This window comes from Poromitra crassiceps (assembly GCF_964638095.1).
Source record: "Poromitra crassiceps genome assembly, chromosome: 16".
Classification (NCBI taxonomy): domain Eukaryota; kingdom Metazoa; phylum Chordata; class Actinopteri; order Beryciformes; family Melamphaidae; genus Poromitra; species Poromitra crassiceps.
In genome coordinates this window covers 17,998,639-18,024,249 of record NC_139645.1, presented here as the reverse complement: position 1 = coordinate 18,024,249, position 25,611 = coordinate 17,998,639, and the positions used below count along the sequence as shown (strand labels likewise).

The following is a 25,611-nucleotide window of genomic DNA, read 5'->3' as shown; positions in this document are numbered from 1 at the left end:
GTTAGGGTCTGGGAGAGGTTAGGTTTAGGCATGGGGTGGGAGAGGTTAGGTTTAGGGTTAGGGTCTGGGAGAGGTTAGCTCCTCCAGACCCTAATGGGCGAGCAGTTGACTAATGGTGGAGCAGTTAGGCTAATAGGGGAGCAGTTGCCATAAGCGTCAAAGATGACTTCCATGGGTTTGCATTGAGTTTAGTCGGAAAGCCCAAGTCGTTTCATGTGTCGCTCAAGGGTACCATGTTAGTAACAAGCGACGCACAAGGGACAGCACAAAGCGTCAATATGCGACGCGCTCAGAGTGAGAATGGGTTGTTCGGAGAGCTCCGGATTGTCGGAGCTGGGACGGAGTAGACACGCAACGCAGCGGAGTAGGTGGGAGTTGACACAATGATTAGAGTGGAAACGTATCGGCTCCGATGCCGTACCGCAGCGCAGACGGACCGAACACGGACCTAGTGGAATGTAGGTGTAATGCAGGGATAGTCAACTTTCTTTGCCTGGGGTCCACTTTTGCAAAATGATAGGAGGCCAGGGACCAGTTAATAAGGAAACATTAATCAGATACATTTTTCTGTCAGTTGTTGATTGCAGGTTTTTGGGGTGCCAGCCGGAATAAGCCTGACAATTTAAAATGTTTCCGATTTTTACACTCTGCCATGAACCAACATAGCATAAATCTGTGGCACAAAGCAGAATGTAAACAAGCAATAATCAGAGTGAGAATGCAAACACAATACCCAGTGTATTGGATAATGAAAACAATAAACAACAAAAGTCAGAAATTTAGTTTCTTCACTTCAATTCAGTTCTCAAATCTGTTCAGAGTAAACCCTCTTCCCCAGCAAATCAATAAAGGAAAGAAATTAACCAAACAGGTCAACTTTGTGCACACAGGATACTTCGATTAAATTAGTTAAGTAAGTCTCTGGGTGGCAAGCTGCGATATTTGACAATTTAGCTGGAGCTCAGTCAAACTTTATTTAATGCTTAAAGGATGGGTTTTCCGTGGGGAATATGAATATATATTAAATCTCACGCCCCTAAGGTTTTCGAATCCGTTGAAATTTTTGAAATTGGAGGTTTACTCACAGAGATATCAACCGAAATCCACTCTGTGTGTGGGGGGGGGTGGTGGGGGGGAGGTGCGGGTGCGGGGACTCGAAATACTACATTTCCCACAATGCACTGGGCTCGCGTGGCCTTCGTTTTTATGCCCACCCCTCAGGCATTTGGCTGATATCAAACTCCAGTAGGTGGCGGTAATGCACATATATGTTTGCCAACCGCCATAAAACTCAAAGAAGAAGAAGAAGAAGGCTTCGACAATGAAATATACAAAGAACAAGAAATAAATCGAAAATAAAATTGCCTCCAAATTGCACCAAATGTAAACGGTAGTATATATGTCGGGAGATGTCTTCATAAATTTTTTTTCATGCATTTTAAGGCATTTTCGTAGGAGTTACGCGCATCTGATGTTGTAACTATTTTCTGTAAAAATGTGTAAAAACGGGTACATTGCTCAGCGTTGATTTCGTTACTTCAACCCACCTACTACTAGATGTAAAATTTGACGAGCTTTCCAATGCCGCCAGTCCCGTGTCGATTAGTGCTTCCGTTCCCGAGATAATGGTCTCTTTGCAAGGAACTATGGGAAGCTAATATTAGCTACAGCAGGCTAGGCGGTTGACAAGATGGCTGCGTTTTTGTTTTGGTCAAGGCCTCTGAAGGGGCGTGGAGGACCTCTAGAGGCGGGACCATGGCCAACAACAGTTGTAGTTCATAGGTGCACGACTTCCGCAAGGCGGACTTAGGCCAGATGACGCGAAACGCGTCGGCTGGCCCAAAAAATATGTGAGAGATGCTTGATATCTCTGGCAGTGAATATCCAATTTCAAAAATTTCAACGGATTCGAAAACCTTAGGGGCGTGAGATTTAATATATATTCATATTCCCCACGGAAAACCCATCCTTTAATGTGAATTAGAAAATGGTCAGGGGGCCACTCTGCACTCTATCGGGGGTTCGCATCTGGCCCCCGGGCCACAAGTTGCGTATCACTGCCCTAATGTGTACTAAATGATGGCTTCCTTATGAATAAGGTTGAGAATCACCAGTTTACAGAGACTGAATAAGGTCATTGTTTGGGATATAAAGTATTTTCAATATGATCGCTGTTGCTATGAGACTGCTGAACCCTCTTAGAAGCGCAGCACTCTTCTGCTCAAACATGCTTTTACTTGTAGCGCTCTTTGTGCTAGCAGCTATTCGCCTTATTCCTGGACTAACGTTTCCCATGATTCTCAGCGGTTGCCGGTTGTCGACTTCCTGTTTAAAAAATATTCACTAGCAAGGACGTGCGTGCCGCTGTCAAAGAGTGGGAACGTTTGGCTTATTTGATCCGAAATGGCTAAAAATAGTAACGTTGTGTGGTTGCATAGCGGCGATATTTTACAAAAACGAGGTGAATGTCAATTCACTCGTACTGTACGTACGGGCTTATTTTAGCCGAAATGGCAAAAAAATAGTATGTGGTTGCATAGCGGCAGCTTTTGTTTTGAAGGCTAAACGTCCAAACCGGAACTGTTATTATTTGGTCATTGAACGGACCTTTAGCAGTCTCTCTCTTTCAAGATTCAAGATATTGTCACTCCGTTGTAGAATTATGCCTGTGTGAAATTATTATGCTGGGGGGCTCCATTACAAGACATAGGTAGCTACAAAGTCACAACAATTATTATGATTATTTTCAGTCTCTTTTGCTCTGAACGGTCCTGAGTGGAAACAGGCAACCGGCAGCTGGAGACAGGGAGGGAGGGTGTCATGGAAGCGCCCACGGTCTCACCAGGAAACTCGTGAATAGTAATCACACTACAGCAGCACGTCCCTTTCATTGAGAACAAACAGAAGCCTGCAGCACTGCAAAGAAAGGCTCAAGGACAGGCAGGAAACGCATTGATAACACGTTCTTATGCCGCCATCGACCACAAAGGCTAACCGAGGAATATGTACATTCAATCTAACCAGAGGTTTTCCTCTCCATATTGACTATTCGATTGTGAATTTTATTTGATCTCATTTTTTTTTGAGCAGTGAATTTGTCCCAACTTTGAAATGTGACATCTATCTAATAAGAATCGTGTTCTGCTTAATGGAATGCATTACTAGGAGGGTGATGCTCGTGGGTTTGGCGTGACTTCAACGGAGCGTATATCATCAAGACGTGCTGCGCTAATTAATGCACTGCCACGGGGGTCAGCAGCGCTGTGCTGCCAGGAGAGAGATGAATGAACGCTGCCGGGTCAGTACAGCTTTCCTCTCTCACTTCACAAAGGTAATGACACGGATCATTATTTTAGCATCAAAACACGACCATTTCACATCTTCCCTTCATTATAGCGTGTTCCATTGCCACATTTTGTAGAGTATTGATTTCTGGGCCATAACCTAATGTTGAGGTGGAAACACAGCCTACGCATCGCAAAGCAGCGCAATGTCTTGATTTGATTTTTAGTGAGCTTTTCCGGCATGCAGGAGACAACATCAAGTCGTTTGATCATATTATATGACTATAGATGGCTCACCGCAGGCTCCGCCAATTCTAACAAATGGTAGCAGCAAGTCTCCTAAATGGGCGTGGTCAACCGTTGACTCAGGCCTGCCGAAAGTCTCCTAAGTGGGCGTGTCCGTGGAAAAACCATGGGCAAAACCCACGTGACAAAATGACAGGAAGTGAGCTGAAGTTGGGCCGTCTTGCTTGAATCCCATCGTCTTTGGTAGTTTGACATTGAAACAGTGTGGTGGAAGATTTGAAGTGAGGGTGAACGGGTGAAAGGTGAAGGGTGAGGTGAAGTCTGTACGACCTCATGTTGTGTCATTCATGTTTACACACTGACTCAGACACTTTCATCCGTCATTTAAGTTTTCGCAATTTTCTGCCCCCCCCCCGCATCAGTCAATAGCCTTTTGCGAGCTGTTTGACCCGTCTGTGTGTTCGGATGACAGATAAAGAAAATACAAATAACGACTGTGTACAAAGACCTTTACCTTCAACTCCCATCAATCCACAACTCATAACAACATGTCTTCTACTGGGGGAAGCTTTCATTTATTTAACCACATTCAGCTCCTTTCAAACGGTTTATGTTGGCCAAAAACTTGAATTTAGAAGAAGAAGAAGAAGAAGAAGAAGAAGGATTTAATTCTGCTGCAACACGTTCTGACTCCCAAACCTGTCAAAAAACTGACGTTTGGTCAGGACCCCTCGCTGTCACTTTATAAGAGGGGTTCCCACCTTCCACCGTTTTCCCCCAGACTCAGCTTAGCGAGGTTACATCACTGTCTCTGTTTCTCTGCTCTGCTGTCTGTCTGCATGTCATCACTGTCTCTGTTTCTCTGCTCTGCTGTCTGTCTGTCTGCATGTCATCACTGTCTCTGTTTCTCTGCTCTGCTGTCTGTCTGTCTGCATGTCATCACTGTCTCTGTTTCTCTGCTCTGCTGTCTGTCTGTCTGCATGTCATCACTGTCTCTGTTTCTCTCCTCTGCTCTGCTGTCTGTCTGCATGTCATCACTGTCTCTGTTTCTCTCCTCTGCTCTGCTGTCTGTCTGCATGTCATCACTGTCTCTGTTTCTCTCCTCTGCTCTGCTGTCTGTCTGCATGTCATCACTGTCTCTGTTTCTCTGCTCTGCTGTCTGTCTGCATGTCATCACTGTCTCTGTTTCTCTGCTCTGCTGTCTGTCTGCATGTCATCACTGTCTCCGTTTCTCTCCTCTGCTCTGCTGTCTGTCTGCATGTCACGGATAGCTGCAGGTCTGTCTGGTGGAGCTGATAGCTGAGTGGTCAGTGCGGTCGTCCGTGGTCTGGGAGATCAGGGCTTCAAGACCCGCTGTGGGAATAGTTTATTGACACCTCTTTTAACACGTTCACTGCCAATGACGTGTTAATACGTAAAAAAAAATCCAACGGTTGACTGCCAATGACGTGTTAATACGTCAAAAAAATGATTTTTTTTTTTGACCGTGGGATGTGCATCTAACCCTTTTACATCTCTTATATAAATATTGGAGCCACCGAACGTGTACAACCCATTCCACCGACCCACTAAGTGGCGACAGTGCTCTCCCAGACTAGAAAAAGCAGAGCCAAAACTGCAGGGGAACGCGCGATGAAACCATTCTCATACTGTAGAATGGATTGGCGAAAACGCTTTCGCTTTCGCGCTGATTGCTGGCGGTGAGGGATTGCAAATTTGCATAATAGATTACGGGTGGAACACACTTTGAAACACGCAGCATAAATAAGACCAGAATCGCAAAAGCTTAATCAAAGCTCTCAACCGAAACTCCAAGAAACGAGCGAGCCCATCCAGACTTGCCCAGCGGCCGCCAGCAGACAGGCACAGCAGCAGCAGCAACAGAAACGAGCTTGTGACACGTCCGCTGCAGCCAAGAAGAACACACACGGAGGGAGGAGTTTGAAGGAGAGGGGTGTTTCCTGCTGTTATGGAGGAAATTACTGTTCAAAACTATTGTTTAGATGTCTGACGTCTTACTGATGCCAAAAATGAATGGTTAAAGTGACTGTTCTATCGAATTTCACAAAAAGCTATTTATCTCAGCTTAAATTTTCAGACGCTGAAACCATGCTGTATTCAAGTGCTAATGCCTACATAACTACTAACTCTACAAACTAACTCTTTTAGACAGAGAAAGCACACATTCTATTAGTTCTTTTTAGATATTTTGTGTTCACAAAATCTTAGCAGAAAAGAATCCTCAGGTCTTGAAAGATGAGCCAGAATCCTCAAAAAACCCCTCTGGCAGAAGCTACCTACAGTAAAAAAAAAAAACAGCTGGCAGTGAATGTGTTAACACTTCAATATCATAAAATTAGAACTGTGATCAAAACAAAAACAGGATTGCTAAGCCTATTTCCACTTTTACTCACAAGTACAAATTCAAGACTCAAGATTAATTTTAATAGCCATAGTGAGGAATCATATTACAAACACTGAATTTGACTTAGTGCAATATGCAGCGCAGCAATTTCCGATCACACCAAGAGCAGAAGATGGAGCCGACAGAAAACATTATCTCAAGTCCTAAATAATAAAGTGCAAAGTAAAAGTCCTTTAAAGTGACATATAATGGGGGCGGAGGGTGGGCTTGCTGCCTCAACGAATACAAATACTGGACTATCTGCACATCCTAGTGTATTCACAATAGCAGACATGTAGACTAGCAGGCCCTTGAAACTGACCAGAGCTAGATAGCAGACATGTGGACTACGGCTGTGAATCTTCACTGGCCTCACGATTCAATTCGATTACGATTAATCTGTCAACGATTCGATTCCACGATGCATCTCGATACAGCTCAAAGTATGGCAGCTACAAGCATCAAATCCTCAATCTTCTATATTTTTTTACTGCACATGGCTACTTTTCATCAATTAATACAAGCAGTCAGATAAATATGAAGTCCCTTTTTTACTTAGAAAGTGCAATAAAATCTGAATGTCAAACGAAATTTAAACATAAACGATTCAACCATTCATCTATCAATGATTCGATTCGATTCACACGTCCATTAAACGATTAATTTTGACACCCCTACAAGCAGGCCCTTGAAACTGTCCGGAGCTGGTTGTGCAACCTGTGGGCAGCAGCACCTTGGCAGTGACAGAAGCCTCTGCTGCGGCTGCACAGACTGAGTCTTATCTGGCCTCATTGTTTCCCAGCCAACAGCGTGGCTGTCCCCGTCCGTCCGGCGCTCAAACGGCGGCGGCGGAAATGGATGAAGTAATTTATATTCATGCCCGGCCTGTTGGAGCCGAGACCTTCGGCGGAACAAGGACGGCAGACACAAACCGATTCCTGACAATGACTTCTCTGAATACACTGCTGCTTTGCGATCAAGTTCATTTAGTCCTTTTTAGTGGCGCGCCCGGCGCCCAACAGAGACAGGTGAATTAAGGCCAGGATGGAGAGAGTGGAGCGGGCTCGATCTGGGGACGCAGCCAGGTGGGGATCAAGCGGACACCCCCCCTCTCTCCAGTTCCCCTCCCCCCCCCCCCTCCCAGGCGCCCCGGCCGACCAGAGGAGGCGTTAGTGCCAGCGACCAGGACACATACCCTAAATCCGCCCGAACAAGCCGGAGTTAACACGGGGGCTCCAACCTGCGAACCTCGTATTGGTTCGGCAGGGAATGTACCGCTGCGCGACCCGGACGCTCCTCGTTCCAATAATTAAACCTTCAGATTGTTCTTATCAGACGGGGCGCATGATTGGATGCGGCGTGATGAGGCGTTGGCGGCTGCCCGCCCTCTGACAGGCGTGGCGGTTGGCGGCGGCATGGCGTCACGCTGACTTTCCTCATTACACTAATTGAACCTCGCCAGCAGCCAAACACACTTCAAATCACAACACGGGCTTAGAGCAGCGTGCGCCATCCGCATCCACCCACAACACATCCGCTCTGTCTGAGGCCCCCCCCCCCCGATACACAACAGCTGTTGCCTGTGTGTGTGTGTGCCTGTGTGTGTGTGTGTGTGTGTTTAGGAGAGGGAGGGGAATTGAAAGAGAGAGACACAAACAGGCTTGAGGCCAAACTTTTGCCAACTTGGCCTGCGTGTGATTTCTCTCTGCTAGATAAAGCTGATGTGTGCTCACTCAGTATCTGATGTGCTGCTCAGATTGCTTGGGCTCTGCGTTCGGGGTGTCTTGCCTGCCTGTTAGAAGCACTTGAAAGCCATCTGTGCGCTGTATCGACCGCTGGGAATTTGATAGAATGCGTTTCAGCTCCTATCAGCCTGCTGTCGTCGTGAAGTTTTGCGAAAAGCGACAGAAATCCGTTTGCCATCACGCGGAGGAGAGAAGACTGGAAGCCAGAAGTAGTTTGACGTCGGAACAGTAATGTGGGAACGTAGTCGGGGCAGATGATGGGTTTGCTTCACTTGTGAACTCAATACCGTCGCATCTGGCAGAATCAGGTTACTGTAACATCTCTGCACATCATGAAAACGGCTCAGGGCGCTGAGTAACGTTAGCATTGCATGTATTAAAGGACAAATCTGAAAGATTACACATTTGTGCAAAATAATTTTATTTAACACGTTCACTGCCGTGGACGAGATATCTCGTCAAGCAGAAACCAACGGTTGACTGCCGTGGACGAGATATCTCGTCCAATTTTTTTTTATTTATTTTTTGACGGTGGGACGTGGATCTAACCCTTTTACATCTCCTATATAAATATGGGAGCCACCGAACGTGTACAACCCATTCCATCGACCCACTAAGTGGCGACAGTGCTCTCCAGAGTAGAAAAAGCCGAGCCAAAACTGCAGGGGAAAGCGCGAGGAAACCATTCTCATACTGTAAAATGGATTGGCGAAAACGCTTTCGCTTTCGCGCTGACGCACAACGGTGGCGCACAACGGTGGAGGGTTCCAAAAATAGACTGGGTGCACACTTTGAAACACGCAGCATAAATAAGCCCAGAATCGCAAAAGCTTCATCAAAGCTCTCAACCGAAACCCCAAGAAACGAGCGAGCCCATCCAGACTCGCCCGACGAGGGGCAGCCAGGCAGCAGACAGGCAGCAGAAACTCGCTTGTGACACGCCCGCTGCAGCAGGAGGAGAACACACACGGAGGGAGGAGTTTGAAGGAGAGGGGGGTTTCCTGCTGTTATGGAGGAAATTACTGTTCAAAACTATTGTTTAGATGTCTGACGTCTTACTGATGCGAAAAATAAATGGTTAAAGTGACTGTTCTATCGAATTTCACAAAAAGCCATTTATCTCAGCTTAAATTTTCAGACGCTGAAACCATGCTGTATTCAACTGCTAATGCTTACATAAATACTAACTCTACAAACTAACTCTTTTAGACAGAGAAAGCACACATTCTATTAGTTCTTTTGAGATATTTTGTATTCACAAAATCCTAGCAGAAAATAATCCTCGGCTCTTGAAAGATGAGCCAGAATCCTCAAAAAAAAACCTTGGCAGAAGCTACCTACAGAAAAAAAAAAACTGTTGGCAGTGAATGTGTTAAGACTGGGACATTTACACAAAAGTAAAAGTGGCAAAATGCACAGGTCTCCCCTACAATTGGGAGGAAATCGAAGGGCAATCAGAGAAAAACACAATAGAGGTCCAGCTGATAATCAGGGAATCGCCAAGGAAGTGTCTGTTGTTAGGCTCTATTCCATTCCCAACCTCCATGACCACCATTGAGCCTCGATCCTGAGGTGCTGTGTGTGTACTGGCCATCACAGTCACTGTCCACATAAGCCAGAGGTCCTATAATCTCCTCCAAGATGACCATGTCACTGTCTGAAAATGACGTGCTTAATTGGTCCATGAAGCTTTGGTGTCCAGGGGCAAGAGAGGGGTTTTGGTAACTTGGAACCTTGGTAGGTTGGACCATTGCTCCTTCTGCAGCTGGATTAGTGAGGTAGAAGTTGGGTACGAGTGGGCTGGAGGAGCCTGACTGATTACTGGGTGGAGCCACTAGAGCGCTAAGGTCGACCTGCGGCTGTGTGCTGCTCAGCCACGCTGCGTCGGCAGCTCGCTGTGGCTGGCTGCTGCCCGCAGGCCCTGCCAGGGTGGAACTCTCCTCATCCCCAGCACCACTGAGCCCATCATCAGCCATCTTCTCCTGGAGGTTCTTTAACTTTCTCCCAAGTCGTTCTTGTTTTGGTGGCATGACGAGACAGCTCCTTTTCTTGGCTGGCTCACATGCTGCACTGAATGGCTGGAGCTCCATGGTAGGCAGCACTCCTCCAGCGGCAGCTCTGAGGATGTATCCTGCATAAGCCAAGTTTCCATCTACATCATTGACATATACTGCAACGCTGTCATCTGGATAACCGGGCTGAGGACCAGGGTTGATGGGCAGGGTCGTCCAGGAAGCTGGCATTTGGCACAGCAAATACCTCTCAGATTTCAGAATTTTGCTCTTCGGTTTTTTCCCTTCGCTTTCCTTTTTCTTCCGAGAAGGCATTGTGTTTTTGACAGCTAGACAAGTAGACAGTGAAGAGCTGACCAATTTCGCCCTTTATAGGAGACTATGACATCATAATGTGACATCATAATGCACCATGACAAACGTTAAAGGGATACACCACGTTTTTGGAAGTTTAGCTCATTTGCCACATCCCCCCAACATAACCAAGATACACCATGCCTTACCGGCACTGTCCGCTCAGTTTACAGTGAGCTACAGTCGTGAAGTTAGTAATTATCGCCATAGAATGGAGGCTAATGGTACAGCTGTTAAAAATCTGCCAAAACACACATCTCACTGCACCAAAATACATGTTGTGCTTCGGGTACTCACCACACGATCAAATGTTAATCCAAAATGCACATAATCTGTCTTTTTGGAAGGAAAAGAGGTTGGCGGCCATGTTTGGAAAGTAGTGCCGGCTACCTCTTTTCCTTCCAAAAAGACCAATTTCACGACTGTAGCTCACTGTAAACTGAGCGGACAGTGCCGGTAAGGCATGGTGTATCTTGGTTATGTTGGGGGGTGTGTGGCAAATGAGCTAAACTTCCAAAAAGTGGTGTATCCCTTTAATACATGCAATGCTAACGTTACTCAGCGCCCTGAGCCTGTTTTCATGATGTGCAGAGATGTTACAGTAACCTGATTCTGCCAGATGTGACGGTACTGAGTTCACAAGTGAAGCAAACCCATCATCTGGCAGTGTCAGGTTAATGAACATCAAGAAATAACTATTCCTTTTCAGTTAAGTTCTTGGAGGCTCCCAACTTTCTTTTACCAGCCTGGCATTACTCACAGTGCACTATTGTTGCATTGAGTATCTTTGTCCCTCGCCACCTCCTCCCTTTCCTGATCTCTAAGGCTATACAAATAAACTTGACTTGAGCAACTGTAAATAAATATTTGCTGTATATAATTTGCAATCTTTGAGTTAAACTGAAGTCCTTTAAAACGTCTCCAGCCATCAGCACTGATCAGACAGACCAGCAGAGTTCAGGTGACTATCTGCGTCCCATTTGAAAAACGAGGCTGTGTACAGGCCAGCATCCAGATGTTTTTCTGGGGGGCCCTGCGTCTCCACAATGCACCGGATAACATCATCCTCGGTCAGCCAGGAACATGTAGTATGGCATATCAGCATGTGTTGTCTATTTGGCTAATTTTAACACATTCACTGCCAGCCTTTTTTTTTTACTGTAGGTAGGTTCTGCCAGAGGGTTTTTTTGAGGATTCTGGCTCATTTTACAAGAGCCGAGGATTATTTTCTGCTTGGACTTTGTGAACACAAAGTTCACAAAAGTACTAATAGAATGTGTGCTTTCTCTGTCTAAAAGAGTTAGTTTGTAGAGTTAGTAGTTATGTAGATATTAGCCGTTGAGTACAGCATGGTTTCAGCGTCTGAGAGTGAAAGCTGAGATAATCGCAGTTTTGTGAAATTCAATCAAACAGGCAGAACAGTCACTTTAACCATTTATTTTTGGCATCAGTGAGAGATCAGACATCTAAACAATATAGTTCTGAACGCCCTCTCCTTCAAACTCCTCCCTCCGTGGGCATGTCTGGTTGCTTTCAGCAGCGTTTGTCACAAGCGAGTGTTCTGCTGCTGCTGCGAGTTTGAGCAGCCTCCCTCCCTGGCAGCGAGTGTGGATAGGGCTCACTTGTTTCTTGGGTTTGAGAGCTTTGATGAAGCTTTGTGTGATTCTAGGCTTTATGCTGCGTGTTTCAAAGTGTGTTTTCCACCCAGTCTATTTTTGGAATCCCCCACCGCCAGCTCCCAGCGCGATAATGCGCGAAAGTGAAAGCGTTTTCGCCAATCCATTTTACAGTAGAGAATGGTTTCCTCGCGCGTTACCCTACAGTTTTGGCTCTGCTTTTCCTAGTGTGGAGAGCACTGTCGCCACTTAGTGGGTCCGTGTAATGGGTTGTACACGTTCGCTGACTCCAATATTTTTATAGGAGACGTGGGGAGCGTTGATCCACGTCCCACCGTCAAATTTTTTTTTTTTTTTTTTAAGCCGAGATATCTCGTCATTGGCAGTGAACCGTTGGATTCTGTAAGCCGAGATATCTCGTCAATGGCAGTGAACGTGTTAAGAATGGCTTTCAATCTGTTTTTGCAAATGAACTATTCATATAGAAAGAAAGAAATCGCATAAATGACCATTAAAGGATGGCTTTACCGTGGTGAATATGAAGATTTATTCAATGTAACGCACCTATGGAGTTTGAATCCGTTGAAATTTTTTGAATCGGTTGTTCATAGCCTGATAAATCAAAGAAAATACACTCTGTTGGGGGGGGGAGGGGCGGTTGCGGGGTGCAGAAATCCTCCACTTCCCACAATGCACTGGGCTCATGGTTTTCTAAGTCCACGCCCACCCCTCAGGCATTTGGCTGATATCAAACTCCAGTAGGTGGCGGTAATGCACATATGTTTGCCAACCGCCATAAAACTCAAAGAAGAAGAAGGCATTTGGCTTGGTTACTCTGGATAGCTAACATTAGCATAGCTACAGAATGGCTACATTACCAAGCTCGCTTCGATCTGGGTGTTTGCAGTCGCCATTTCAAAGAGGAGGACTATACCTGTACGATCCACACTGCTAAGGAGTAAAATAAAAATGGATCAAGGCTTGATATCATAATCCAACGTGAATTCAGCTGGGTTCCCTCCAGAACGAGACTGGCTCAGCCTGTTTCAAGGGGGCTGTTTGCGGTGTCTGCTAACGTTAGGCTATTGTGTTGTATTGGCATTTGTGGTGTTGTGGCTTTTATGACATCACTGATGTCACAGTGGGATTTATGACATCACTGATGTCAGTGAGATTCATGACATCACAGTGGGACAGACTGAGAAACAGACAGAGCCCTAGCTCCCATTTGCTGATGATAGGCTACGCCACCTAGTAAAATGCTTGATCGTCCAATTCATACCTCAGCAGGGAAGGATTTATGACATCACTGATGTCACAATGTCTATGACATCATCAGTGCTTAATGCCCATGCGCACTGATGTCATCAGTGAGTGATGTCATCAGTGATGTCACTCAAGCAACAATTGTGATGTCATTATCACATCACAATTACTCCGCATAGTGTGACAACATACCCTGTGATGGGGAATCTTGTCACAAATGCACATTTTGTAGCCTACTTAAATTGATAACTAAATAAATATTAAAGGACAAATCTGAAAGATTACACCTTTGTGCAAAATAATTTTATTTAAGACTGGGACATTTACACGAAAGTAAAAGTGGCAAAATGCACAGGTCTCCCCTACAATTGGGAGAAAATCGAAGAGCAATCAGAGAAAAACACAATAGAGGTCCAGCTGATAATCAGGGAATCGCCAAGGAAGTGTCTGTTGTTAGGCTCTATTCCCAGCTCTATTCCATTCCCAACCTCCATGACCACCATTGAGCCGATCTGAGGTGCTGTGTGTGTACTGGCCATCACAGTCACTGTCCACATAAGCCAGAGGTCCTATAATCTCCTCCAAGATGACCATGTCACTGTCTGAAAATGGCGTGCTTAATTGGTCCATGAAGCTTTGGTGTCCAGGGGCAAGAGAGGGCTTTTGGTAACTTGGAACCTTGGTAGGTTGGACCATTGCTCCTTCTGCAGCTGGATTAGTGAGGTAGAAGTTGGGTACGAGTGGGCTGGAGGAGCCTGACTGATAACTGGGTGGAGCCACTAGAGCGCTAAGGTCGACCTGCGGCTGTGTGCTGCTCAGCCACGCTGCGCCGGCAGCTCGCTGTGGCTGGCTGCTGCCCGCAGGCCCTGCCAGGGTGGAACTCTCCTCATCCCCAGCACCACTGAGCCCATCATCAGCCATCTTCTCCTGGAGGTTCTTTAACTTTCTCCCAAGTCGTTCTTGTTTTGGTGGCATGACGAGACAGCTCCTTTTCTTGGCTGGCTCACATGCTGCACTGAATGGCTGGATCTCCATCGTAGGCAGCACTCCTCCAGCGGCAGCTCTGAGGATGTATCCTGCATAAGCCAAGTTTCCATCTACATCATTGACATATACTGCAACGCTGTCATCTGGATAACCGGGCTGAGGACCAGGGTTGATGGGCAGGGTCGTCCAGGAAGCTGGCATTTGGCACAGCAAATACCTCTCAGATTTCAGAATTTTGCTCTTCGGTTTTTTCCCTTCGCTTTCCTTTTTTTTCCGAGAAGGCATTGTGTTATTGACAGCTAGACAAGTAGACAGTGAAGAGCTGACCAATTTCGCCCTTTATAGCAGACTATGACATCATAATGTGACATCATAATGCACCATGACAAACGTTAAAGGGATACACCACGTTTTTGGAAGTTTAGCTCATTTGCCACATCCCCCCAACATAACCAAGATACACCATGCCTTACCGGCACTGTCCGCTCAGTTTACAGTGAGCTACAGTCGTGAAGTTAGTAATTATCGCCATAGAATGGAGGCTAATGGTACAGCTGTTAAAAATCTGCCAAAACACACATCTCACTGCGCCAAAATACATGTTGTGCTTCGGGTACTCACCACACGATCAAATGTTAATCCAAAATGCACATAATCTGTCTTTTTGGAAGGAAAAGAGGTTGGCGGCCATGTTTGGAAAGTAGTGCCGGCTACCTCTTTTCCTTCCAAAAAGACCAATTTCACAACTGTAGCTCACTGTAAACTGAGCGGACAGTGCCGGTAAGGCATGGTGTATCTTGGTTATGTTGGGGGGGATGTGGCAAGAGGGTTAGGGTTAGGGTTTAGGGTTAGGGAATAGGGATGAGTGCCACCCGGAACCGTGCTACTCATTCACTCAATTAGGGGATCATAGCTCCCAAACTTTTTTTGAGAGTAGGTGTATGGGAAATACACATTCTATTAAAGTTTGGTGTAGCCACGCCCACCGGAAGTGGGTGTAAATATGATTTGAATTTTTTTTCAATGTTAAGTGGATTTTCATCAGGGGATCATAGCTCTATAACTCCGGCTACCCCCCCTAAATCGGGTATGGGCTTTCCAACGCACCCAACCGCGAGTCTGTACGACCTTCCGGTGTGTGTTTGAATGTATGGGTTTTTACCGTTTTTTTGTGGGGTTGTGTTAGGAGCACGTTTCAGCCGATTTGGGACTTTTGAAGTACTTTTTTTTTTTTTTTAATTGAGGGATCATTAGCCGTGTAGTGGGATCATAGCTTAACCAGTCCGGCTACCCCCCCTAAAGTGGCCACGGGCTTTCCAACGCACCCAAGATGGCGTCTGTACGACCTTCCTAGCCGGAGTTATGGGTACTTCCTGTGTATTTGTAGTTCTTTTGCATTTTTGTAGTTGTTTTTTGTAACCCGGAAGTGGCCGGCATTATGCTAATTAGGTCACGCTGATTCCAACGCACCCAACCAGAGCTCTCTACGACCTTCCTAGCCGGAGTTATACCCACTTCCTGTCTAAAGCGGATGTGGTCTAAACCCGGAAGTGCTCCAAATGACACCAAACTTACAGCGAAGCTTCATCATGATGAGAAGAATCCCCTCACCGAGTTTGATGCAGTTTCATCCATTTTCCTAGGAGTTATGAGCATTTGTTGTTGGGAATGACAACAACAAATCATTGAGTTATAATATGAATGGAGGGAGTGTCCCTATCTCCTCCCTGTATGTTTTTTTGAAGCCAAAATCCATCCAGATCACTGAACCAGAGTCTGCGCAGTAGCGCGCTTGATTGAGAACCTCTGAGAGCTCCACGCCCCTCTGAACTTTCTTATGTAGAGCTGCTGTTTCTAGAATGCGCACAGTGCGTTGTGTATTTATATACAGTCTAGCTCTGTAAATATTACACTTTAAGTTGTAATATTTTTTGTCTCGCCAAAAGTAACCAGGAAGATTCCCACTATGAGATCAGTTTATCAAAATGACGCCTGTACGAAAATCTGATTTTGGTTGTCGGAGATTTTAGACCTCCGGACTGCTTCCTGCTGAGTGCTCTCAGCGCGGGCCGGAAGTGGAGGCAGGCCACACTCACTCACCCTCAGCCTCACTGGTCTGCCTCATTGCTGGGTTGACTAAGCTAGCCTAATGTTTTCGTGGCATTTTGATTAACTTTATGATTTAATTCCTTTTGGAGCAAATGTTGATTTTACAATTCTAACCTTGACGCTTTACGCAACGTTGTTTGCTGGTATAGTGTTGTGGGTACTGCAGCCTGTAACGTTCTCCGTTGTCGGAGAGTTGTATCAGCCAGACAAGTCAGACCTCCGGGCTGCTCTCAGCCCGCAAGAGGAGCCAGGGCTGCTTGGCTCAGCCTCTCACTGGGGGAAATTCTTGGATGAACAGCTCTGTGTTGATTAGCCTAATGTTTCCGTGGCATTTTGATTAACTTTATGATTACATTTCTTTTGGCGCAAATGTTGGTTTAATCTAACCGTGAGGCTACGTTGTTGTACCCGCCTGGTAGTGTGTGTAGGCAGGCCAACCTAACGTTAGCCTAGACGTGAGCCAGGCTGCCTGGTCTATTGCCTGGTATATCGTTACTAAGAGAGGAGCTTGTGAAGAACGAACATCCCCACAGTCAAAGCATTTCCCCCAGATATGCATATAAAAACGTTTGTTGCTTTAATAGCCTACAAAAAATAAAACGTCTGTTTGTATGTGATGCTAATCCGTTAGCGATGAGCTAACTTGCTTGTGTACTACTAGGCCTCATCCATATACCCGGGACGGGAGTTAACGTTATAAAACACATTTCCTGTCAGTTGGACAACCTGGTCAGTTCTGAAAATATGTGTATTATTGTGTTATTCCAGCTATCGTTATCGGTTGTTAAGTTATAGTAATATTAAGCCGATAAATAATGAAAAACAGCGGCTAACGCCATTGCTAGCCTGCATGTTAAACCCATTGTGTACCCACATAACGTAGCTGGAGTAACACACATCGTAAAACACATTTTCTGAACTTACTTCAGTCGCCAACCAACGTTAATTCCTCGCGCACCTTTCTCAAAACAAAGTTATTTTTATTGCACTCCATTGACATGTCTGGTAGCCAGCACAGCCAACCCATGAGCCACCCCGACCTCCAGGCCTGCACTACCCAGGCTAAGAGCCCATCTGCCGGCCCCACACACCCAGCAGAGCCACCCGACCTCCAGGCAGCGTTACATAACGATGAAGCCGCGTGTCTTGTCTATAGACGATAGATCTATAATGTGAAGAGCCTGTCCAGCCAATGACGGCTTGAGACTGGCTGCCACAGCTGTCAATCATCCATTTTTATCCCTTTTTATATGTCAAATAACTACTTAAAAACAAACTGATCAGAAAAATGACCACTTGCACAAGCATTAGCATGATAATGACTATCTAAAATGATACAAACCACCTTTGGAAAAAAATTATCTGACGTATACTGTGATTATTTTGGTTTTGATTTTCCCATCCACTAACATGGGGAGGCGGGCCTTGTGACCTAATACTGGATTCAGCCGCCAGAGCGGCGATCTAACATGCAGCGGCTTCACTGAACCAGTCTGATGCCCAGTCCATCTTATAATAGGTCCATGCAACAAATGCTCATAACTCCTAGGAAAATGGATGAAACTGCATGAAACTTTGTGCCTGAATCCCTCTCATGGCATAGAAGACTCGCTGTAAGTTTGGTGTAAATTTTTGTAAATTTTTTGGTCGTTTTTTGGCCGTAACTCGGGAACGCAAGCACCTACAGACACGGGACTGACGCCATTCGAAAGATCGTCGAGTTTTACGTCTAGTCAGTTTTGTTTACACGTGACCTTTGCTCTACGGGGCTTAGTTTCCGAGATAAACGCGAAAAATCGTTTTTGCTGATTTCTCACCATGTCAACAACGCCTGATATCTCGGGAACGGAAGGAGGTACAGCCACGGGACTAACGCCATTCGAAAGCCCGTCAAATTCTACGTCTAGTAGAAGGTGCGTTGAAGTCCGGACATCAACGATAGGGGGCGCTATTAGCAAGAATGTGCAAAAAACGATCTTTTCTTTGGCCGTTTTTTGGCCATATCTCCGGAACGGAAGCACGTACAGACACGGGACCAACGCCATTCGAAAGCCCGTCGAATTCTACGTCTAGTAGAAGGTGTGTTGAAGTCCCAACATCAACAATAGGGGGCGCTATTTGCCAAAAACGAAATCGTCTTAAAACGTTTTTTTGGCCGTATCTTTTGAACGGAAGCACGTACAGACACGGGACTAACGCCATTCGAAAGCCCTTCAAATTTTACGTCTAGTAGAAGGTGTGGTGAAGTCCCGAAATCAACGATAGGGAGCGCGATTTGCCAAAAACTGCCAAATCGAACTTTACCAAACTTGACCAACTTCCGCGGCCGATTTCGACCATTTCCGCTGCTCAAATATTTTTCTAATTGTTACCATTGGATTCCTCGTCAAATTCTACATAAGAATAAGTTGTTTTGAGTCCTTAAATCATTAAATTCGTTAATGTAATAACTAACTTTTGTTATTTTCGGAATAGTATAAATAGGAAACTGGCGTTTTCTCTCATTAGGCTGCTGGATTCTCATTGAGACACACTCTGTTGGTTTTGCTCCTGGTATATTGCCTTGCTGTTGCTCACCTGCTGTCCCCCATACCCTGTGACCCCTGTCAGTACCCTGTTTGTGTCCCTGTTTGCATACCCTGTTTGTTGTTTTTCATTGTTTTTGTCACTGTTTGTACTGTACTGTTCTGTGTTTTGTGTTCACTGTTTTGTGTTCAGTGTTTGCTATTGAAGCATGAGTGAGCATGAATGTGAGTTTGGTGTAGCGGCTGCTGCCAACTCAGAGGCGCTGCTAACCTCATTCTCATCGTTCAGAGATGCTGCTGCATTTTTGAACGCAGAGGATGTGTTCGTGCCCCTCCACCCAGCATGCCACCCCACTCCCTCTGACTTGCTTTGCAAGTATGATGTAGATGGGGCCGTCCTTCAGCTGAGCCAGTTGCACTCGCTGAAGGCACGGCTCCACTACTTATACTTGCCCGAGACACGAGCACAGCATGGTGCCCGTAAGTACTGGCCTGTGTTTAAGAAGCACGTGAAGCTCTCAGAGATGTCTGAGGACGTCCTGAAAGAATGGACCCACGTCCATGGTGTGCTTCTTGGTTTTGTGGACGGGGGGTGGATGTGGATGTGGTCCCAGCCGACAAGCATCGGCCCCCACTAAAACGTCAACAAACGTCTTCATAATAATTCTGTGATTATCATTAACGATGCAAGTTGCCATTTTGATGTGGCTAAATCCCAATCAGGTGAAAATGGAACTCGATCTTGAAGACGTCAGTGTGGACAGTGACACCCCAGACACCAGTCCAGTCCAGAAAAAAAGGTGGGTAAACTATACTTATAATATACAGATCTTGTTACAATTCAATTCAATTCAATTCTTTATTTCAGACCCAGGGAGATCCATATCACATAGAAATAGTAAAAAAACAGCACAGTACAAAATACAAAAAAATAACAACAAAGTTACAGGCTAAATTCACTTCTTGTTACACTATAAGTAGGGGGTACCCCGTAATTACCCTATAAGTACAGATCTCGTTACCCTGTATTTACAGGCTAAATTCACTTCTTGTACCCCATAGTTACACTCAGGTGACCAGACATCCCCGATTTTTAGGGACAGTTCCTGTTTTTGGTGACCTGTCCCCGAAAATGTCCCCGATTTTCTACTCCTCATCTGCGGCTGAGATTGCTGTTTTTCAGAGGCTGTAGCAGGGTCATTGTTAAAGCTAGAGTGAATATCATATGAAACTAGAGGACCCAAGGCATCCCCTGGCCACAACCATGTCGTGCTAGCTTGTCAGTAAGGGGGCTAAATAACGCTCCAAACTTAGGCTAAATTTGGGATTGTCAATTTTTTGTATTTCATAGATTATAACATTGCATATTTTAATGATATATTGATTGCCGAATTGGAAATGTCCCCGATTTTCATTTCTGAAATCTGGTCACCTTATGCTAAACGCAACCACCTACGCTGTTTCTGCCTGTTGCTCCAGGCCGCTGGCGTTCTGACCCGTGACATGGCATACCAAATCTGCCAACCGTCTGTGCCAAGACGCCCTCCTCAAGGTAAATATGACTAATTTATGCCTTTGAAAATATCATTTTTGTTTTTCTAAAGTAGTGTTGTGTTAAAATTGGAGGTCGCTGAATGTGCAGTAGCTCTTGTTGTGTCTGGAGTGTATCCACCTGCTGACCACTATTTAGAACCCTTCCTGACAAAATAGCATGACATTTTACCAATGGTTGGTTGCATTAGGACTTCTAGTTTCATTTGACACCAGCTTCACTCTAGTCCTTGAGTGTCATCTTGTAATGTCTGTGAACCCTGAAGGTACTTTAACGAGTGACACGGCAGGGCTAGGAGGACAGTGAAGTACGCGTTCGGCCGACTGAAGGGGCGGTGGAGGTGCCTGGGGAAACGCCTGGATGTGGACATCTCTGCCGTGCCCACCATCATAAGTGCATGCTGCTGCACTCTCCACAACGTGTGTGAGAAGCACTCACTTTTTCTTGCTCTGAAGTTTGGAGGATGGACAGAACATTCAGCTACCTGCATTTCGGCCACCGGTTTGTACACCCAAATAGGGCTTATTTAATTTCCATACATTTTATTTTTTTGTGAGGGAGTGAGGGGTGACAGTATGCATGGGTGTGTGTTCTCTCCCTACCCAAGTGTTGATGTCCTTTTCTTTTTGATATTTGTCAGGTCATAATTACTGTGTCTCTGGAGAGCATAAACGTGCAGTATTCAGAGTTTCAGGCTGAAGGTCTTGTGGCCTTCCTGGAATCCTCTGGGAGCCAAATAAGACAAATGTTGTTCACACATGGATCCAAGAATAAAAGACTTCTAGATGCTATCACTAGAGAGGATGCTGCCCGGATTTAGAATTGTTGACCGTGGACATTGCGGACAACTTCCCATCTGCATCCAGGGTCTGCAGAGTGGATGTCCTAAACTTGATGGTGAATGGAAAATGGTTTTTCTCATCCTAGGATAAAAAAATGGGTTTTTCTCTAGGATGGGGCCCTCCAAGCAAAAAAGAATGATTGTATAATGCCTGAGGCCGGGCAGGGGAGATATTGGAACTGAATAAAGTATTGTGTAAAACCGGTTGTTTGGGGAAAATAAGAAAATGATCCTTGAGCAATCAGCATGACCCCATTAATCAGTCCGTGACTAAATGAATGTTCTAAGTTCCTTAATGTTCTCAGATATATTTAGCTAAATTGTCTCGCCAGAAAGTCAAGCTGACCTTGGCTTTACACCCAGAAGGTTGTACTACAGCAATGTACTGGCATTCCTTGTTTTGATGTTTTTCTATAAATACAAGCCCCAAACTGTGAGATGTGCGCACTTCACCACTTGCTATGATGAACTGTGTCATGCCGATGAATAAATAAAGAACGCAACCAGCTTTCGACGACTCCGCTTCAACTTTGTTTTTAATCTATTTGATAAGAGAACTTTGAAAATAGGCCGTGTGGGGAATCACCTATTACCCTACAAACTCAAGACATTGCGGATGCTGAACGTCTTTCTTAAGCATAAGGTCATGCGTAATGGACCAGACTCCACCTCAGGCTTCCCGTTACTGGAGGAACTGTGCATGGCCACAACACCCGTTTCCTTCATGACCGACAAAGACCTGAGAGACATTCTGTTTGGCTCCACCAAGCTGCGGGTGCTGGATCTGCGAGGCTGTTCTCAAATCACACCGGCTGGTCTCGCAACGTTACCCTGTGTCGAGCTTGAATGTCTGTTCTGGGGCCAGTATTGCAACAATACAAATGGATACAACATTCTATTTCAATCACCAACGGAGGGCCTTCACATGCTGACCGAAAAATGGAGTGGAACCTTGCAACAGCTTGACATCGCAAATCATCTGTTCACGGAGGAGGACTTGGAGATAGCGATGAGCCACCTTGCTCACGCAACAAAGGCAGATTCCCTGCGTTCACTCAACCTCAGTGGAACCAGGATCACACCACCTGCTCTCAAGTCAAGTCAAGTTTATTTGTATAGCACATTTCATACACAGAGGCAATTCAAAGTGCTTCACATAAAATGGTTGACAGGAAAATAAAAGAATAGAAGAAGAGAATAACATGGACATTTAAAAGCATCACAACAAACTTAATAAAAAAAAAAATAGTTAAAAAATGGTATAAAAAGTGCATTAAGCAACAGGCGCAGCAGTTGCAAAAAGAGCTAAAAACCTATAGAGGAATAGATTATATAAGAAACATGACTAGACACACATATGATAGTGATTGAGAAATAGCTGTCAGCAGTTAAAAGCGACGGTAAACATAAAAGTCTTTAGTCTATTTTTAAAAATAAGTAAGGTTGGGGCAGATCTGAGGTTTTCAGGCAATTTGTTCCAGCTAGCAGAAGCATAGTGGGTAAATGCGGCCTTCCCATGATTTGATTTGATCCTAGGGACAGTTAATAAGCTGGACCCTGCTGACCTAAGAGTTCTAGACGGTTCGTAGCGTGGGAGCAATTCAGCATTGTATTTAGGGCCTAGGCCATTAAGTGATTTATAGACTAATAATAGTATTTTAAAATCTATTCTATGACACACTGGCAACCAGTGTAAGGACTTAAGAACTGGAGTGATATGATCAGCTTTCTTAGTCTTCGTTAGAACTCTAGCAGCAGCATTCTGAATGAGCTGAAGTTGCCTAAGTTCTTTTTTGGAGAGACCAGAGAAAAGGCTATTGCAGTAGTCTAACCTACTGTAGATGAAGGCGTGAATTAGTTTTTCTAGATCCTGTCTGGACATGTAGCCCCTAATTCTTGCTATATTTTTAAGATGATAAAAAGCTGATTTTCTGATTGACTTAATGTGGGAGTTAAAGTTGAGATCGGAATCAATAATAACGGCAAGATTTTTGACTTGATCCTTAGGCTTCAGGGATCGAGACTCAAGGCATGCAGTGATTTTAAGCCTTTGTTCTTTGGGACCAAAGACGATCACCTCTGTTTTGTCTTTGTTTAGCTGTAGGAAATTCTGGCACATCCAGTTATTTATTTGATCAATGCACTGGCACAATGATTCTATGGGAGCATAGTCAGCTGAGGAAAGAGTTATATACAACTGAGTGTCATCTGCGTAGTTATGATAGGCTACTTTGTTTTTTTGCATAATTAGGCCTAGAGGGAGCATATAAAGGTTGAAGAGAACGGGCCCCATAATGGATCCTTGAGGCACCCCACAAGTCATCCTAGTTAGGTCAGAAGTGTAATTGCCAATGGAGACGAAGTACTTCCTGTCTTGAAGATAGGACCTGAACCACTGGAGGACCGTACCCGAAAGCCCAACCCAGTTTTCCAGTCTGTCCAATAAAATTGAGTGGTCAACAGTGTCAAATGCAGCACTAAGATCCAGTAGCACTAGAATCGAATTTTTGCCTGAGTCTGTGTTCATTCTAATGTCATTTATGGCATGGGGGGAGGTTAGGTTTGGCGTGAAAAACGGGGAATATAGAAGCCGGGGAACATAGACATGATCCCTTTCTGAGTGCCGATATTTCGGAGTGGCAGAACGTCGGAGTGGCAGCACGTCGGAGTGGCAGCATGTAACCCATTATGTGACATTACTAATATCACATAATGTCTTATTTAAATTTAAATCAGGATTCTGAAAATAAAGTCAGAATTCCGAGTTACTGTCAGAATTTTGAGAAAAAAGTTAGATTGAGATTAAAGTCAGAATTATGCGGGGTAAAAGAACCATCACCACACCGTCACTATGTGACATCACTGACGATTATCGATATGATATGATCAATTATGTACTGCAGGGGGTGTCCAAACTTTTTTGAATGGGGCCAGATTAGATGTGAAAATGCCGTGGGACCAGGTGCTTCTCGCATCCTCTGGGTTCAAATAAAATACAAAAATCACATACAAATGTACTGTAAAGATTTTGTTTATCATCTGAAAACATTAGTTTGGCATGTGCTGTTCCTACTTGGTTCCTGTACAAACTGTGTGATAGTGCTGTCATCGTTAGGTGAAGGGAAAAATGCTAATTGAACTTGCTTGATTAACCAATACTGTGTAGAGGGCCACATATAGTATATTTTGAGAGACAAGCCGAGGGCCACTTAAAATTGGCCCCAGGGCCGGACTTGTGCACTGTGGAATAATAATAATAATAATAATAATAATAATAATAAATGGTGCTGCTCTATAAAAGGTTATGTGATTTTGCTTTCTTGATAATGAGAGGAAGGCGTGAACATGGTAAGCAGTGAACATGGTTAAATTTCAAATAAAGTACACTAATAATAATAATAATAATAATACAACCAACGTGATTTCAATATGGCTCTGGCTTTCACATCAGTATTGTTCTATGCCTTGTTCATGTCAACTGATTGTCAACTGCATTCCAATGGTTGATTTCATCAATTCCAGTAGCTTTCCTCAAGTTTGCATTGAAGTACTTATTACAGCTGTTTAGATCAGCATTCATATTATTTTCCATTACTTCTTTCCTATTAATTATTTCCACCAAAAAGGCTTCATCAAAAGAATACTTAACTAACTAGAAAACAAATCGGCAAAATCCTTTTCCCATTTTTGCAATACCACCCCTAGGACAGAGCTACACTCGCCATTCTCTAATTTGACCTCATATCTAGGTTATCTGGGGCCCAGTTTGTTAATTTCATTCCAGAAGTTTTGACAAATACCTAAATGCTGCATTGGACATGTTTGGTAGCGATGATGCAGCCCATCATCATGTCATTATAAATGCAGTGATGGTAATGTAGTGAAAAGTAACCTAAACAACTGACACCCCCTTATCCCACCCCCAGGAAGAGGCCTCGCCATCGGCAGTCCCTGTGAACCCCACCGGTTCACCAGCGGCACAGGCACTCACATTCTGTGGGTGCGGAGAAATGTGTAGACCACAAACCATCTTCTTGGTCATGCAGCCAATCATACCCAAACCATGAAGGTGCTTGTATTCATCTTCTGGCTGGCTTCTGGTGTTCCCTTCCACCAGGGGTGGAAGGTTTTGAAGTCCCTCCTGCACTGCTGTGGCCATATCATTAAGCCCAATTTAAGCTTTGTCTGTCGACACTTTCGAAACCGTCGCCGACAGAAATGAGGACTTGAGTCGACACTTTCAAGTGTCGGCGAGAGGTGTCTGCTACCTAGTGACATTTCTATTGTCGCTGACTACATCACAAGTGTGATTGGCTATACAGTATAGACGGCACGCGCTTGACTTCCTTGTTTTGGTTTTCCCTGAAATGTGTCCCCACTATTTTTATCAGCCTGTCCTTGATGTATGACTCTGTGAAAATCACAAAGAACATCGTGACAAACTTCCCAGAGAGAGAGGAGGTGAGTTGTGTGGTTGTGTGTCGTTATATGCGGCTGCAGCCAGCCAAGTACGTTTTACATCTTGCCTCCGACGTGGTTTCACTGACAGCCTCTCTTGGCTGTCTTAATACAGTAGCGTTTTGAGTGTCACGTGACCGCTGAGTCGAGGAGAGAAGCATAAATGCAGCAACATGAGCGACACTTTAGTTATTGTTGGCGACCATGTGCTG

At 44.9% G+C, this 25,611-nt stretch overlaps 1 protein-coding gene across 1 annotated transcript; it reads left to right on the top strand.

The window, feature by feature from the left end:
• Positions 1 to 19,277: 19,277 nt before the first annotated feature.
• Positions 19,278 to 24,959, top strand: LOC310791480 (F-box/LRR-repeat protein 6-like; the record flags this gene model as incomplete). Its single annotated transcript, XM_083653165.1, has 5 exons — positions 19,278 to 19,352; positions 20,741 to 20,847; positions 20,967 to 20,997; positions 21,579 to 22,041; positions 24,868 to 24,959. 5 exons carry the CDS (start codon positions 19,278 to 19,280, stop codon positions 24,957 to 24,959), a joined length of 768 nt encoding a protein of 255 aa, XP_083509291.1.
• Between the last annotated feature and the right edge of the window lie 652 nt (positions 24,960 to 25,611).